General features: G+C 45.7%; 1 protein-coding gene across 3 annotated transcripts in view; it reads right to left on the reverse strand.

Moving 5' to 3' along the window:
• frem1b (Fras1 related extracellular matrix 1b) overlaps positions 1 to 18338 on the reverse strand; it is a 124781-nt gene that overhangs the window by 40064 nt on the left and 66379 nt on the right. For all 3 annotated transcript variants that reach the window (XM_039767223.1, XM_039767222.1, XM_039767224.1), the window contains exons 15-19: positions 16885 to 16978; positions 13794 to 14046; positions 9470 to 9664; positions 4691 to 4876; positions 2963 to 3159 (exon numbers count right to left, since the gene is read on the reverse strand). In XM_039767223.1, the coding sequence (XP_039623157.1) occupies positions 2963 to 3159; positions 4691 to 4876; positions 9470 to 9664; positions 13794 to 14046; positions 16885 to 16978 (925 nt within the window). The remainder of the gene's footprint in view (positions 1 to 2962; positions 3160 to 4690; positions 4877 to 9469; positions 9665 to 13793; positions 14047 to 16884; positions 16979 to 18338) is intronic.

Genomic DNA, 18338 nt, shown 5'->3' on the forward strand with positions numbered 1-18338 from the left:
GAATTCTGGGATGGTGGATAGAAATGAAAAAAAGTGAGAGGTAACAGCGAAGACATGAGTGTGGGGGTTTGGGGGCGGTCCTCAATGTAAAACCCGTGCCCACAAGTTTGCACTGCTGTTCATGCCAACAACGGTAGTGGTATGGGGGGTGGGGTGGTGGTACCCAGGGTCTCATCCTGGCCTCTAGTGCGTGTTCTTCATTTTATTGCTCTTTGCTCACTTGGCACTGCTTGTATTTTCTAGGTACTTATCTTTGTGCCTGTATTTATTTATTTTTTATTCTTTTTTGTTTGTAAGCCTGCTGTTGTTTTCTTTCCTTTGTGTTTAATTCTTCATTATTGCATGTTTGTTAGGAATTTCCATTTAATTGGTTCTTGCTCTTTTGTTTCCATGTGTGCCTCGTCTGAGGGGTGGAGCCTCCTGATGCTGCAGTGCATTCCCCGCCCACAGCCTCTTCAGTATATAAAACCTCAGTGTCACGGCTGAGGCACCAACTTCCTGTTCGCTCTTCTTCTTCATTTCACTTTTCAAGTACTCGTCGCTATGCTTTTTCTAATTTTGCTCTTAGCTAGGAATACGATCTTTAGATTTGCTAAATTGGATTTACTCTCTTTTGGCTCACCTCCTGCAGGCATCCTTTTGATCCTTTCTGCTTGTTCAGTCTTTTTAAATCTTAGGTTAATTGCTCTTTAATTATTAATGAATTTTGTTCTGTTACTTGGGCCAGGAGTTTCACTCTGCCTTTGGCAATTTATAAACTCCAGCCATTTTAAAGGTGTGAAGGCCTGCTTTTGACTTTCGGTGGCCCGGTTTACTTAGTGAGGTGTACCTGGTACCAGTTGTGCACAAGGGTCAGTTAAGGGCAACTTTAAGGACTGGGAGCAGTGGGAGGTCAACCCACCGTACAATCAGAACAAATTCTTCACCACAAATCAAAACGCTAAGCAAAAGTCCAAGTTAATGTCTGCGATGCGTGAGATTAGAGGGCCAGAAACACAGAGTTGTACATGCTGTATTCTCTGGACATGGCACCTATCGACTTTGGGTGACAGGACATTGTAACGGGTGCCACAAACACCAGAACATAACATTAATAAAATGAAAATCCAAACATATCAGGCATACAATTCTGTGATGTTAAATGCCTCAACAAAAAGTGAACAAAAACTGGGTTCCGGGTTGAGAGCAGGCCTGATGTGGGTGTTGTGTCCTCGTGAGGCTGTGACAAAGCCAGCACCTCCGCCTTGTGTGTAACGACATCTCCATCTGAGTCACAGGGTCATCACACTGCTGTCTGAAAAAGGGGGGTATGCATAACCTGGCATCAGACTTCAGAAAGACTGAGCGATGTGTTATGGCGCTGCTTTGGCCCTTTTGTTCTGGCGTCTCTCAATCAAATATAAAATGTGATTTTGGGCTGATCGTCTCCTTATTTACTGACTTAACAACATTGTTCATGTTTAACAATTTACTCCGTTTAAGGTTTCTGATTGCAGGCCCCTCCATTTTGTGGTGCCTTGGTTACCAGCACATGGCTCCTAAATTTGGGGTGTCACGAGAAGATGGCAGCCTTACTTTTGGTAAAAGCCTGACTTACGAGTTTTATGTAGAGACAAAGCTAGTGACAGAATTGTAACGCTGCCAGCGGCTATGGCACTGGCAGCAGAAGCTGGCAGTGTATAATAAAAGCCACGAAGAGGTCAGCAAACTGAACCAACATGGAGACCAAGAAGGCAAGCATGTGTGCCAAAAACACAGTTGTGCCCGTGGAGCCGTTAAAAAACCTGTTCCTAACTCAGCAGATGCCACCAATGGACACGGTCACAAGAAGGCACCTCAAATCATGGATGCTCAGCAGACTATTAGTTTGTAAGTGCCAGAGCATTGCGTCATGTGTAGAATGATTACAAAACAGAGTGCCAGTGGCGCCCACTTGGGGGCACCCAGAGCTCACGACGTTCAAACCGGAGAACTTGTGGCCGTCTTTGTAGCTGGTGTACTTCAGGCTGGACGGCGGGACGCCAGAAGCTGCATTCAGAGAACAGACTGGAGCCGAGGCAGCTGCACAATTAAAGCTGGCAAATGGAGGCCACGAGAGGAAAAGTGTGCAAGCAGAGCACAGGCGGCAGTGGGCAGCAGCCACTGGTGCTAATAGAACAATTAGCACATCTCCAAAGGTGTTGATTGAAAAATCACATTTCATTTGGCCGAGTGTTTTCAGTGCTAATAAACGGCAGAGCCCGAGGTGAACTTGACAGAGGTGTTCAGCAGATAAGTGAGGGACAGAAGAGACGTCTCTTGCCTCGAGTTCGGTTGGCGCACCCTGATAAAAATGCTTCACTGCAGTACCTCACCAGTGCCACTAGGGACGCCCCTCTGCTCCCGAGTCTTATGCCTTTGCAACACATGAAAGGCACCAAGAGGAACAGCCTGGCGAAAGGTGGACGGGAACGAGTCGCCCATCTCCTAACATCTGCGTCACATTTATGCCGGGTGACACTGCGTCTCTATCTACTCTTATCTTCAGAATCCACCCATCCATTTCTGCACAGGATGCCAGTCTGTCGGTGGGTATGCTTATGCTCACTTGCTCGCGCACACACACACACAGGTATTGGTAACCCATGCCAATGACTCAGACGATATTTCCATTCACTTATTTAAAGGCATTCCTTAGATTGTTATGCCCACCATAATCAGCCCTGTACAATGAAACAAACGACTCCCACTCTGCCACCTCCCTGGCTAGGCAGAGGCCCGCTTACCAATTCTTTTCTAATGTAACTAACAGACACAGCCAGGACTGTGTGTGTTGGTGACGGGCCCTTCCTGTCATCAGACCCCCAGGTCAGCGCCATCGCCCTCCACTCTCAATTTTCACACTGTAATGGGCATCTAAGTGTCATCACGTTACTTACTACTATGTCAGAAAAGAAAAGAGCAGCCATTAGCCAATACTGACCGTCATGTTGCCCAGCAGGAGCCAAGGCCTCTCGTCATTCTTGGGGCTGATGATGACATAGAAAGGGACGGCCATAGAGTTGTGGACGCCATCGCTCACGGACACTGTGAAATGGTCTGCCGTTGGCTCAACGCCCTTGTGACGAGACTGGACGTAGTTGATGTGTCCATCTTTGAGGTGCTGCAAGCTGAAAGAGGCTGGACATGCAGTTGGTCAGACAACATCTCTTATAATCCTTTCCTTAAGCCTCCAACTCTAACCAAGAAACCCACCTCTGGAGGGTCTGGCACGCCCTCTGAATGATGGACACTCGTGTACTTGAACTTGCAATGAGTAGGACACGCAAGTGCATAACCCGCAGTGAAGGCATTGGGAGGTGGCAATGAAAACCATCAGATACGCAAACTCTTACTGGTGTCATGTCCAGGGTGGGCCTGGTCTACTGAGCCCAAACTGGACCACGCAGACTTGACCGAGAAGAACATGGATCAGACTTCACTGCTGTGATGTGTGGGGGAAGACAGGAGAGGACAATTGGCCTCAGTCATGTCAAGGCCGTACTATCTAAGCTGTCCTGTGTCCTCCACCAGTGAAGACATGTGATGGGCTTAATGGGGAGTATGCCACTTACTGTCTGTACTGCCACTAGGCTGGCACCCTGCCTGCACACTCGTGCATCATATTACTCTGACTGGAGACCAGACATGAAGGCCGGGCTGAGCATAGAGGACCTTAGAAGGAATAATGTGGTGAAACCCCCTTGGCGTGTCTTAGGCATGGGGCTGTAATTCAGATGGTACGTCACTTTAGATGATAAACCAGCTACAGGAAATGTTAGAAAGTACAAATCTCCCATCCATCCATTATCCAACCCGCTATATCCTAACTACAGGGTCAAGGGGGTCTGTTGGAGCCAATCCCAGCCAACACAAGGAGCAAGGCAGGAAATAAACCCCGGGAAGGGAGCCAACCCACTGCAGGGGGCGCGTACACACACAAACGTGGGACAATTTAGGATTGCCAATGCACCTAACCTGCATGTCTGTGGACTGAGGCAGGAAACTCACGCAGACACGGGGAGAACATGCAAACTCCACGCAGGGAGGACCCGGGAAGTGAACCCTTAGGGGTCTCCTTACTGCGAGGCAGCAGCACTACCCACTGCGCCACCGTACAAATCTTAAGTAGACAAATCGTATCACATGCGGACGTGCCACCAAAAGTCCTGCACCGCTAGTTAGTTAGGAAAACAAAGGGCAGACACGTCATTTTTAGGGCACAGCTCCCATACGAAGTGAACAGGAGCAGAGGTCCCTGTCACTTCTTTCACCCACCATCACCTAAACCATGGCAAGCTCTTGTGGCTGCACGAGGCTCCCATTTACTCCTCTCCTGCTGCCACTCAGTCACCCAGCACATGGGGCACCAGTGGAAAGCTGCCTTCCTGCCCAGCCAGCCAGCTTCATGTCTTTAAAAGTTTGTTTCAGGAGATCTCCACAGTTTTGATTTTTAAGCTTTCAAGAGCCTCTCAGGTCCCCGCCCTCCGGTCTTTGCACAGTGATTTGACACCCAGGGGCTTAGGTGTCTCTGGCCATAGAGAACTAAGCCAAGAACACACCTTAAAGGGAATGGATGGGCGACAACTGAAGGACAACTCAGGATGATCCTGTGCCTACATACAGTATGTTAAAGTGATGCAGAAGTGACCAAGACCAGGAGATGCCTTACCAATACTGAGCCCAGCATTGCTCTTCTCATGTCCAGGTGATGGAAGGGTATTTTCCAAGTAGCCATATTGTGGAGAAGTGCCAACAAGAAAGATGAGTGCTTCTGGGAAGGTGTCTTCATCGGAGGCCTGAAGGAATACTGGCAACAAAGCTGAGGAAGAGCCTTCATCCACTATGAACATGTCGCCTAGGAAGGAGAGAAATGTGGGCTAAGGTGGCTGTTATTAGAGTTATTAGTACTGGAATGTACTTTATATTTGAGGGAAATCGAAACAAAAAGAGCCAAATGGGAGTAAATTCAACACAAACTTCAAACCAACCAACCAAACAAACAAACATCTACACAAACGAGACAGGGCAGCACCTTAACATCACAACAAATATACATGCCATCGTCAAGTGCCAAGTGCCAAGTTTACAAAGTCAGCGACAGCCCTAGTGCAGGCTCTTTGGTTTGCACGATTTGTAATTTCCTCCCACTCCCTTGTCCCGGCCCCTCTCCTCACGACCCTCAAGTGACTCCACCCAAGGCCTCGGACCCCCGCTGAGTGGTCAGCTGGTCTTCCTGCATTTTGGGTGCTTTTGGTTTTTCAAATTATTGCTTTTGTTTCAGGGATTTGAGACTTTGGACTGGATTGGTTTGGAAGATTTTAGGTTTGCTTTCTAATTTATAATTCTTCTGATATACTTTTGAAAATCTTGGGCTGTTCTGGACGATTGTGAACTTTCTTGATTTAATTTAATAACTTAAATATTACACGTAAGGCTCTGTTATTCTGAGACAAGGGTTGGTTGCTTTCCCTTCGTCCTTCTTGTGATTTTCTTTTTGGAGAGTGCCCCTATCTATTAAATATCATATCTGACGATAGCAAGCTGGATAGGAAAGGAACAAGTTAATGGAGAGAAAGGCAGACAAAGACAGCGCATACAAAATAAATAAATAAAAGGACAGACAGATACGAAAGGAACAAAGGATATGACAGATAGAGAAGTGGCCGACAGTCATGGACTTGCACCAGTTACTCTAAATATGACAGTATTAGTCTTTACTTGCCAGTATATCTATCTACCAAAAACACCAGCAAGCAGTGTCTGCGCTACAGACTTGTTGGCACCCCCCGCCCCCCGACTTGGCTCCTGCCCCACTGCAAACACCACCTGGAATGCGGCCAGCCTCCTGCCACCTGAATGCTGATAAAGACACATTGGCATCTGCTGCCATTTAATTCTGTGATAAATAATAAATTGCGAGTATGCCACTGATGGAACTGCACAGCACCGGGCATCCCAGAAGAAACAAACAATAGCCAAAGCAGGAAAGACAAGATAAACTGACTATCTGTGGAAAAGCCAAGAAAAGTATGCATTGTGCATTTTTGTTCTCTTTTAATTCAAGCGGCACAGCACACAATGGTGTTTGGCGCATTGTCTGGGCCACGGCTGATGCCCGCCGGATGCAGCGCATCGTCAGGGTACATCTCTTGCCGTCTTACCCTGCTCTAATACTTCTTGCTCCTAATCCTGTCCAGCTGTGTGGCTGGGCACAGGCAAAGCCCATCCAGGCTGAAACATGGCATTCCCCAGGGGTGACGTCCATCTGCTTTCCATCGATAAACTGAATGGTGTGCCGCACTGGCAGGACAGGGAAGGCTTTCACAGGCTGCTGGTGTGCTTGACAATTTTCTGTTGGCCTTTTTAGTCAACTTTGGCTGATAAGGACCTGGCACATGAAAGCCATGAATCACGAACTCTGTGAAGTGAGAACGTACGACTTCAGGTGATTTAATCACAACGTTAAAAAGGCTTGCTGGGAGCTTGTGAGGCTAGCTAACTGTTACCTTACAGGCCTGATTTTGACTTTTGAGAACATCCATCATGTCTTCAATCCACCATTTATAATAATAAATAAGAGTACATTTTATTTTCATAGGACCCTCAAAGTGCTTCTTGGAAATTCACAAAGGACAACAAGGGATATCCTTCTATATAATTTGATACTCTCCGTATGTATGGTGTTCGCGTCAATACCTCGACTCAATACAAGTTAGAACCATGCAATGGGACTCTGCCTCTGTAGTTAGAACATCACATGGCACATGCGGACGCAGTATTGCCTGATTGGCTAAGAATGTTCGAATGCTTCAGTGACGCCGCTGGACGGCCGAGTATTGTAAGTCGGTGTTGGTTCGAGCAGATAACAGTAAATTCGGTTGCTTTTTGGAACGTTGCTTTGGCGAGGTGTACTTTCCAGGGCTAACATCGTCGACTGACTTAAACCCTTTGACAGCTCCAGAACCGCAAGTGATTTAGAACGTATTGCCATTTGCTTGGTACGTCGAAATCTATCTTTGGGCAGTTCGGTTTTGGCGTCCGTCCTTCTGACATCTATTGGCAAACTTAGTAGTGACGGCTGGGTATTAACAACGGTCATTGTTTAAATTTTAGCCGATCTCAGATCTAAAATAAACATAATTATTACTCCGACTCTGATTAGAGTCATAAAATACGGTTTGTTTTGAAAATTTGTTTGGCGGAAAAAATCAAATGAGGTGCGAGTTCACGTCTCGCAGCCCCGTTTAAACAGGAAGCTCTTCATTACATCGGCCGAAAAGGTCTATTTTAATCACAAATCAATGCCATGATAATAAAATCATTTCAAGGACTTAAAAAAACAAATAATTCTTTGCAGAGAAAGTATGGATTTCACAAACGTAGAATTTGTAGCCCGAGTCAGTTGGGCTCCCAGTCGCTAGTAAACACTAAAGAAAGATAAACCCAGGATATACAGAATTTTGAAATAGAAGACAATAAATACATCAGAACTGAAATACAAAATACTGCAAGAAAACTGTGAAGAAATAACAAATCCAGACAGAGAGGGCAAAGGGAAAGAAGAGTCAGAATGCCAGGCTTAGTGTCTGCACAAACGCGTTTGAACTTGTTTTTTAAACGAATGGATCAAGTCAGCTGTTCTCATGAATTTCGGGAGGTCACTCTGGGCACTATGTAGCTAAGGGCTCCATCGCCCACTGAGCGCCGGCTACTTTGGGTCACAAGTATTATCTGCGGGCTTCATCAGTTATTACTTGAATTTAGACAGCACAGCAGGGTGGTCGTGATGGGCTCGCTCATCGTTGCCGCTCTGTGAGGAGTTCTGAACCAATTGGAGCCCCGATAGCAAATTACAAGTGGCACCTGCCAGTACTTGATGTGGGGTGTAATAAAAGCATGGACACGTTTCTCAGCTATGGAAATGAACTGGATACACTACAAAGGTCGGAGTAAGAAAGAAAGATTCTTAATGTGGTTTATGTGGGTAGAAGATGACAGGGAGGAATCACAAATGACACCAAAACAAGAGACACTGAAAAGGAGCTCATGTTCTTAAGCTGAGCTTTAGTGCCAATCAGTGGGACTCTGGGTTTGTTGCAGTTTCACTTTACAGAATTCTCTCCCTGCCAGGTTGTAATTTCACTGAGGCAAGTTGTGAGTTAAGCAAACTTCTAGCACTGAAATAGATCTACATAAAAAATATGGATAAGATAGCCAAGGGGCAGCAAGTAGACAGTGAAGAGCAGAGGCCTGAGGACGGAGCCTTGAGGCCCTCCCCGAGTGCCCGTTGATGAACTGGACCTTCAGTAGCCAGCATCAAGCCCGGCTTTACACATGCAGTTACAGATGCGATTTTCAAAGTAGCTGGCACACAGGCCCGGTGGCCAAGGGATCTGTTCATTATTGTCACAACACTTTGGATTACAGCATGACAGCAGGATTTGATAAGTGTGGTGGAGATGCGGTCCAGTTTACCCAGCAGACTGGTGAAGATGTGGAAAAGCAGCTCTATGAATAGGGAAAACAAAGGGGGATATAAAAGGAGGACGGGTTTGTGTTAGTTGAATTATTTAGGCTTTTAATTTTATCATGGAAGAAGTGGACGAAGTGATTAGGCCCGGTTTATTAACTACAGAAAACAAAACCCTTGGGTTATCATGTCTCCTCTTTACTATTCTGCCACAGTGTACTGTCTTGGCTGCACTTGGCCCATCGCTGTAAGCCCTGTGGCCCAGTTAGGCCCGACTCGCATGACGTTCTCTTCAGAATTAAAACACACTTACAGTAAATCTAATGTTTCAAAGGAGCCAGTCAGCTGTCCAGTGCTGCATGACTGCTGAGATCCAGTGGTCAACGAGACCTTCTAATGTGGATGGAATGGGGGAGGACCAGTTCCAGAAGAGCTAGAGGGACAGCAATAACAAGTGCTTCATGGTCAGAGAGGCCCAAATCAAGAGGCAAACCAGTGTGAAGAGCAGGTGTAATCTGTGACTCCCAGAGTGCACAGGGACCAGTAGGGACTCACACGCACGATCACCCATGTGGAGGAACTGTCTGGGAAAGTGACCTTAAATGAGTTAGTCATTTATTAGATTAGCGAGGCCTTTAATCGTGAATATTATTAATTATTAGGATTCTTTTAGTGTGTATTGTGGCCCTATGCTTGGCTGCTTTTCTCAGACCCTTTTTGGCTCAGTCATCTCCTAGTTTTCTTACCCTCCCATCCCACCGTTAGGCACACTGTGACAAATTCCTTAGACATGACAGCACCCCAACTGTGGTTTAAAATGAAAGATTGGGGCTGACACTAAACACAATTATGTCAAGATGGTTTGGTTTAAACAGATGCAAAAGGAAAGAGAAATTCAGAATGTGGGACAACACAGAAGTGACCTGCTCTGTGCAATCGGACTGTGTGCGTCACTTAATGCGACCACTGGGTCCTTACCTACAGTAATGGTAGGGGCCTGGTTGTTGACAGGCAGAACTGTGACATTGAGGTCATAGACAGGAAGTGACCCATGTAAAGGAACAGGAGGGGGGACGGCGTCCTCTAGGCAGCAGCTGACCACTGTGCCTGCTTCTCCATCCGACACAATCAAGGTGAGGGTATCCAGGCAGGGACTCGGCCCAACCTCGCCACCTGTGGAAAAAAAGCCAAGACTGAGAAGGCAACCACAGACTGGCATGAACTCTGTATATTCTACGAATTTCACGTTAAGAGGTAGGGGACATTTTCAGACAACGATTATGACAAATTAAACATTTCTTAGTGGAGTTTTTTATAAATAAATAAAAAGCTTCAGGATGCACCTGGCCGTGCAAGGCCATAGGATGAAGAAGTACGAAAGATAGAAGCAAGAAAACCTCAAAAGCTGGTGCTGAGAGGCAGGAGGAAAATAAAGAGAATCAACCTGAATGAAAGAGTGACAATGGAGACAAGACGCATGTCATGTCAGCTGTGTTCTCGATTAACCTACGGAGTATACAATGCACCATTGTGGCCTCACGTGCAGTACTGCATGTGGCTTTGGGTCTCCATGTTGAGAAGAGAACAGAGCAGTGGTGCAGAAAGAATAGTGGAGAGCACCTGGGCTGATTAAAGGCATTAGAGAGTAAGTGAGGGAAATGAAGCTTTAAAGCAAATGGAGGTGACATGACTGACGTTATAGAGAGTCTCCAATGAGCGCAGTACATGTCCCAGGAGCGCACATGTAAGCTGAACAACACACTTGTGCGGCCTCAGCTAGAGGGCCGTGGGCAGTGTGGATCTTCACAGACGCACTAGAGAGAGTCCAGAAAGGAACAACTAAAGGACTGAGAGATCTGAGCTCGGAGGAAAAGACTGCAGGAACAGGAGCAGGAGCTGAGCCAACGGGAAATGAAGAAGGGCTTAAAATTCAAAAGTAAATCAGTATGGAGGAACCTGGCTGTCATGTCAAGATGAGCTCTTCTACACTATAAGAACCCAGTGACTCCAATGGAAACTGATCAAGGACAGACTTCATACAAACGTTAGAATTGCACAAACTGGAATAAGAGACCAAGTAGTGTGGTGGACAGGAGCACAGGGACCCTCAAATCTGGACTTGATGTTATTTTGCAGAATAAGGAGCACAGAAATGGTGAGTTTTTGGGCCTAAACAGCCAGTTTTGATGAACACTGCTCTAATGTGTGAACGTCAGCATGGGAAGGTGAAATGAAGACTTCAGGGGGAAATGATGACGTTGTGATGGGGGACAAGAAGAATCAGCAGAATCATTGCAGGGACACATGGGCTGCATACAGGCTTGGGCAGATTTGTGGGCAATGAAATGTATCATAAGAAAATGTAGACTATGACATGTGGGAAGTAAAAATATTAGATCTGAGTACACAATAAGAGGTGTGACACTTGGAAGAACAGCTCATGACAAGCAGCTCGGGGTCATAGAGGACTGCTCACTGTGTTAAAATAATGCTTACACAAGACGTAATAATATTTTACACGTCTGATGTGTCATTTAGATAAGACGCAGTTTATAGGTAAACTAGCAAAATACCCACGCTTCGCAGCGGCGAAGTACTGCCTTAAAATTTATATTAAGAAGAAAATTAAACCTGAGGGACAATATCCCACTAATTATTTGTTAAGGATCTCTTTGTATACCACATTGTGAGTTCGGCCCTCCGGTTGTAATATGACCAAGCTGTGTGCTGAGCTTACTCTTGAGCATGTAACGTACAGTCGGCCATGTGAACAGTAATCTTGTCTCAAATGTCACAGCTTGGATTGCTGCTGTCACAATCGGTTTGAGTTTCATGGTTTGTTTCAATGACGACAGTATTTGTAGGACTTGTTTTGTTGAAGTGACATTTGGCATCTGTCAAGCGTTGTAAGCACACAACCAGTTTCATCGATAAAATCACATCCAGCTTTTGAGAGTTTAAACATTCATAAACATCAAAGTGTCCACTACTGAAATCGTCACCTGTGAGTCTAAGATGTTTAAGAGGCATTGGCGGTTGTCCAAAGGTGTAAAATATTTGGCCATTTCGGTACACTTGAAAGTGACAACCGAACAATTCAGCGGCAGCCATCAACTCACATGCAGATCCATAGGTGAAGGGCTTAAGCATTTCACTCTTCTAGTGCTCCTGTGTAGTCTAATTATCTCCTGTACCGTCAACAGTCCACACCTTGAACCTGTCCAGTCATTCAACGCGGGAGGCGTTGGGATGGGGGACCCAACGCCGCCTCACACGGTGTCCGAGCTGCAGGCTATGGACGTATATGTGTACGTAAGTAGGATTCAGTTAGCATTGGGAACCCGCGTACCAAATTTCTTGAAGATGGGCCCATAAGTAACAAAGACCGTTGAAAAGTTCAATATGGCGGCCAACAGTGGCATCATACCACCGAAATAAGTACGTACATTGATTTCGGTTAGCGGAGGGAAGCCGCCTACCAAATTTCGTGAAGATGGGGCCGTAAATAAGAAAGTTCAACATGGCGGAAGTTGTTGACCGTTATGACCGTTACGTGTAGAATTTCGAAATGAAACCTGCCTAACTTTTGTAAGTAAGCTGTAAGGAATGAGCTGCCAAATGTCAGCCTTCTACCTACACGGGAAGTTGGAGAATTAGTGATGAGTGAGTCAGTCAGTCAGTGAGTCAGTCAGTCAGTCGGTCGGTCAGTGAGTGAGGGCTTTGCCTTTTATTAGTATAGATAGACTACAACTGTAGATGTCATAGGAAAAAGCTAAAAAAATTCAACACGTCTGGGAGGACCAAGTGTCTTCTGGGGGTAAGCACTCTGATATATGCAAAAATAAAGGCCCCCTTAAGCATTGACTTACTGTATGTGGTGCTGTGGCTAACAGACTATTCTAGCTTAAGCTTAAAGCTCAAACAGTGAGTACAGGCTTGTAAGAAGACACAGGATACGTGACTGACACCTCCTCAGTTAGCATATTATTGAATCCACTCACATAACATATCCATTGACAAGCCATAAGCTCTTTGGTCTTAGCATGATGCAACTATTGCCATGTTTCTGTAAATCTCACGTGACCAGTCATCATGGGGAGCGTTAGAGCGTCTCTTCCTTGGATTCTCCTGGATTGTCTCCTTTTGAAACTTGTCATCTGCAAAGGGGGTCTGCTGTTCTTCAGCCGCCTGCAAACCTCTCTGCCTGACTCTCTAACTGCTCAAGACCTACTACCTTATACAAAACGTTTGGACCATTCAGGTAGTACGACTGCTCTCTTTATCTTCGAGCGTTTGATATGCCTAGCTTCTCTGCAAGAAAACTCATCCTGGTGTAGATGAAATACTTTTTTATTATCTCGCTGACAGCACTTTGTGTTTACTGACTCTAATAACTGCCAAGGGCTGAGGGGGCTTTCCTGTCTAACCCTGTTGGTGTAGGGAAACTGGAGAATTTGTTGTCCTCTCAGTGGTGGGAAACTGGGTGGGCTGCAGTGCAAGAAATGAGCAGCTTAGAATTGCTGAGGCTGCCAAGGTGGGTACACAAGACAAAGTTAATAGGCTATGTGGCAGAGTTTAGGGGCATTTCATCTTGTTCTCCATTAAAATATAATCTAGGAGGCTACTGTAGTGTCTCTCATGACAATACAGCACCCATGATGCGTGGAGCACAAGCCAGGAGAAGGTTACACTAGGGCTACAGAACACCCCAGTGAGGCTTCATCTGGAGCACTGAGTGCAGTTTGGCTCTCCATACCACTAAGAATGACTTTGGATCTTTTGAAATGTACCACTGCACCATCTTGATTTTTAGTGGGTGCTGCCATTTCGATTAACACAACAGCTCGTTGTTGCAGTGTGAGAGAAATCTCAGAGGAGAGCAACACAAGTAAAGGTCCACTGCATGTGACAATCTTATGTCTCACGATGGCAGAGCTTTAAAACAGCAATGGCCCTTGACAAAAATAAACTAATACTAGAAACACAAAACATTAGTGTATAAAAAATGTTCAGAAATAACGGGGTTTACAACAGCGGGGCACCTCAGCCTTGGGCTGACAGGTCACTTGGCTGGCACTCTTCGCAGGTCTGGCCCCCTGGCTCTTGTAATTCCTACCTTTATGCTCTAATAAAACACTCTGGGTGCCGTATTTGGGGATCTGAACAAGTTATTCATGTTGTTATATTTTACTGGTAACATCATCAGTAGGTGGGCTCTATGTTGTTATTGACAACGAGGGTCAAGGTGGCCAATGGCATGAATGCTGTTTCATGAAGACAAAATAAAGTGTCTTGGCTTTACCTGTATGCACATAGGAGATGAGTCCTTGAATGACATCTCGCTGGGAGAACTTGTCCACCATGCGCCCACCTCGGTGCACCACACCATAGCTGGGGGAGCGAGCCAGCATGAAGGTTAGCTTGGCGTCATCACTGTCGGCGTCAGTGGCGTACAGGAAGTCAGCTGTGATTAGGACATGGCCACCTTCAGGACACTCCAGGCCTGATTTTAGTCCGACTCTGAGCTCTGGGGCCTCATCGTTCACTGGGATGATCTGAGACAAGAAGGACAAGGCAGAATGTGAGGCAGACGTGGACAAAATGCAACGGCGCGACATAAAACGGCCAGTTCTGTTCTTTCAAACATATGTAAGATCAGGATGACGCCACCGAGTGGAACTGAAATTTGGGCTCCTAAGGATCACCACATGAAATGACGCCTTTGCCGTAGCGCTATGACATGTAAAGGTTTTGATCCACTAGAGACTCGTACTCATTGACTGCACTGCGATTAGGGTTTCTGATTCGGGCGTTTGGATGACACTATTTGGAGTATCTTTGTTGTGAGTAACGGCCCCATTGTTAACGTGTCACTACTAGAAGCTACGCTGCACAAGTGCACCAAATTTGCAGTGCTGTGAATGGCTGTGTGGGACTCAACAGGCTCTGAACCACACTAGCCTTGTTGATTTTGGATCTTTTGAAACTTGTCATTCCACCATCTTGTTTTTTAGTGAGTGCTGCCATTTTGATCGACACAACAGCGTGGTCCCAGGAGTTGTGCCACATGAACTCTGATTTTGTCCTGTTTTCGCTTTTTCTCATGTTAATTAGCTTATTTTCAAAATTTTTTATAGTGAGAAATCTGTTGTTGAGGATATTACGATTATTTCATGTCTTATTGCGATTTTCTGTTGTGCCGCCATTTTGAAAAGTGGTGAAAAATGGTTTTGTAGACTACTCGCCTATTTCTTGAGCCTCAGATTTGTGGTTTTAATGCCCAATTGTTTCGACTTTCTGCTTGCGTCTTGGCTTACTTTTCATCTCCTGCTCCTTTTTTGTTGCCCAAGTGTCTGCCAGCTATCTCCCTGTGGCAGTGCAGACCCTTCCTCAAATCTCAGTTGGCAGCTCACAGCTTTAAGCTCTCATCGGAAGCCAAGAATCCCTGCGTGCTTTTTTGTCTTAGAGTTCGGTCAGTGTATTGGCAAAGATGTCTGGGTTCCTTTGGACATTTTAGAATCGGAGCCCATTCTGTCCCCGGACCACCTTCAGTATTGCTATGTCAAAGGGAGCTTTGTGACCAACAAGCTGCAAACGTTACAAGATGGCAGCCCAGTGCATCACACACATCTGGAATTAGCAGAGCTGCCTTTGTGTCGTTTGCTCCAAGCACATCACTTTTAACCCTTTTTTTTCCTCCCACATACACCACTTTGCATTCCAACATTTTAAGTCTCCTTTACTGTCCATCAATGTTATCAGTTTTTTACTTTATAAGTTCTACATTTTACGCTGATTGTCACGTTTCCTTTTTTCACCCAAGTATATTATTTTTAATAAATAGTTTGGATTTTCTATCCTTTAACTTTACTATTTTATCCAAAATGTTGCATTGGTATGGTCCCTTTATGATCCAAGTCTTTAATTTTCGTTTATTGTGTTTTTACACATTTCTTTTACTTTAGATGGTAAATTTTTGCACTTCCTTTTTTCCAAAAGAATTATTTTCACATATTTCACAATTCGGGTCCTCCCTGCGTGGAGTTTGCATGTTCTCTCCGCGTCTCTGCATGGTTTCCTCCCACAGTCCAAAGACATGCAGATTAGGTGCATTGGCGATCCGAAATTGTCCCTAGTGTGTGCTTGGTGTGTGTGTGCCCTGCGGTGGGCTGGCGCCCTGCCCAGGGTTTGTTCCTGCCTTGAGCCCTGTTGGCTGGGATTGGCTCCAGCAGACCTCTGTGACCCTGTATTTAGAATATAGCGGGTTGGATGATGGATGGATGGATATTTCACAATCTGATCCTATATTTTTTATTTTAACAGTTCCTTTTTTCTCCAAGTGTATCTTTAACATTCCCATTTTTATACCCTTCATTTGACATCTTTGTGGTTCCTTTTTGACCAATCTGTTTCATTTTGTTTTATTTTAAATTGTACGTTTTTAGGGTTCCTAATATTTTTCACATTTTTTATTTTACATTTGCCTTCCATTTTCTAAAGATTTCCCTTTTTGTATTCTCCATTTGAAGTTCCTTGTTGACCCCCCCACCTTGCCCCTCACCTTTCAGATTTGCCCACTCTGACGTCCCAAACCAAGCAGCTATCAAACAGCAATACAGGCACGGCAGAGTGAAGAGCTTCGGTTTATGAGGGGCACAATATAAAAGCTATGTCACCCGTGATTTCCTCATCTCTGTTTTAGGACTGGCACTCATCACTGAACTGCAGCTGCAGCCAGCCCTGCCATCCAAACACAAAGCCGAGAGTGGCAGGACGTGACAACGGAGTGACGGCCTGATCCTCGAGGAGCTGCTCCTCAAAGATAATGCTGTTCGGGGAGGCCAGCTGCCAAATAGCAGAGATAAATCTGTGCTGCACAAGCTCAAAGAGCCATTTCAGTAATGAAGGACCTGCCTGTCTATTAAGCTTAATCAGGTGAGGCAGTGACACCCTCTGGGAAGTGGGCACCCTCTCTCTCAGTCCCCCGTGTGGGAGCCCTGGGTTAGACATTGGGAGTGATGGCTGCTCACAAGACTCCATGAAGTGTGCTGGACCCTGAACTGCTGTGAAGGGACAGATACTTGCGTTTATTTTTTGTCGATTCGATCTTCTGCGTGTTTTCTAGATGTCATTTAAGCATTGTTCTGCCTCAGCTACTATTTACAGAGGAGCCTGGCCTTGCATTCATTTGGAATCTCGTCTTTGTGATTTTGTGTTTCAGTTTACCGCCTGTGGAGTGGGGGCCTCTCTGGCCTTTTGTGTAGCTTTTTCCCGCTGCTTTTATGTGCTTTGTTGGGGCAGGAACCACAGCACCCATGAAGAAACATTACTGGTAACACAGCCAATCAGATCCCTTCACGTATTACTCCTCACCGTCCATTGGCAGTGATTACCTTGACTGAGAGAGCGCCATCTGCTGAGTTGAAGCCATCGGTGCAGGTGAACCAAATGGTGTCCCCCAGGGTCTCGGAGTCGTCATGCTGATACCTGTCAGGGACAATTATGGATTTCAGTGATTTGAATTTTCTACGTTTTTTTTTTTTTACATCACACTAGTGCCTACTGGCACTTCAGACTGGTGGTCTGCTGAGGACTCAGAAGGAGACCCTTACACCACATCATCTGTGTTTGGTCTGCCTAAGACCCAGAAGGTAAACATCACCAAGTCACTGGCCCAACTCACCCACACGGGTGGACACAGATGTCAGTTAGGCTGTAGGCCTGCTGTTGGTATCTGAGGGGGCTAGGAGGGGAGGCGAGTCAGTGGTGGGATTCTGACTCCTCTAACCAGAGACTAGCACTTGTAGCGCTATGAATGAATATCGCCCCAGACCTGTTTTGGCCCTACTCTTCCTTTTCCATGCCAGTTCCATTCCTGTCTTGATCTCACTTGCTGGCTAATTGCACCTCTAATGACCTCCACCAGCTTGCCATGTGCGAGTGTGACCAGCAGACTTGACACAGGCGAGTGACGCTGACATGATTAAAGGAGAACAGAAGGTGGATGGACAGGGGCAGTTCAGGATGTCCAGGCAACCGAATGTATAAAATAACAGGACTTCATGCCATTGGGGACCTCAGACAGGTCACTGTGTGTCCCCAAATCACACATTCTGCATATCCCTGTTATCAGTGACACCCTGTCCTTTAATGTCCCCCTCTGCTCTCCCAGAATTCTCATCCCACAGGTGTATGGTGCCTGTCTTGCTTTTCTACCACATGTTCCTCAAGATTGTACAACTCTGATTTACCCAAAGTGACGTGGATCAATGAGGGTGCTGCCGACAGCTCTGACTGACCAATGTGTCCTTCATCTAAGAGCACAGTCTCATCAAGGTCCATTTCTGAGGGTCTGGCCACAGGAAGTCACCAAACTCCATGGCCACGTGTTTCTGCAGGGTGACCTGAAAGAGTGACTTTCCATCCATTGAGGATGGCAGGCCCTCTGTGAAGGTCACTGACCAGCCCAGATGAACGTGACCATCATGTGTCACATGCTGGTCACTCTCTCGTCCAATGACTACTCTTATTAAATGAAGCTAAGACAGACATCAGTAAGGGGCTTTGGTTGGGGGGTTGAGGGCTAGGGTAAATGTAATATGAAAAGTGTCTTAATGCATATTTAAAATTTCATTATGTTATTAAAATAATTGGAATATTAAATCATTCATACTTGTAGATTTGTAAAATAAAGGAAGGAACTAGAGAGATGAAATGATAGGCTGGTGAAGGTGGGTCTACAATTGCTTTGGGCTCCTCCAAGTCCTGATTAAAGACACTATACACACATGTTTTTGTGGCCTGACTACTTATTGTGAAATGCTTAGTCCAAGTGCAGCTTAAGATT

This window comes from Polypterus senegalus, chromosome 10 (assembly GCF_016835505.1).
Source record: "Polypterus senegalus isolate Bchr_013 chromosome 10, ASM1683550v1, whole genome shotgun sequence".
NCBI classification, from domain to species: domain Eukaryota; kingdom Metazoa; phylum Chordata; class Cladistia; order Polypteriformes; family Polypteridae; genus Polypterus; species Polypterus senegalus.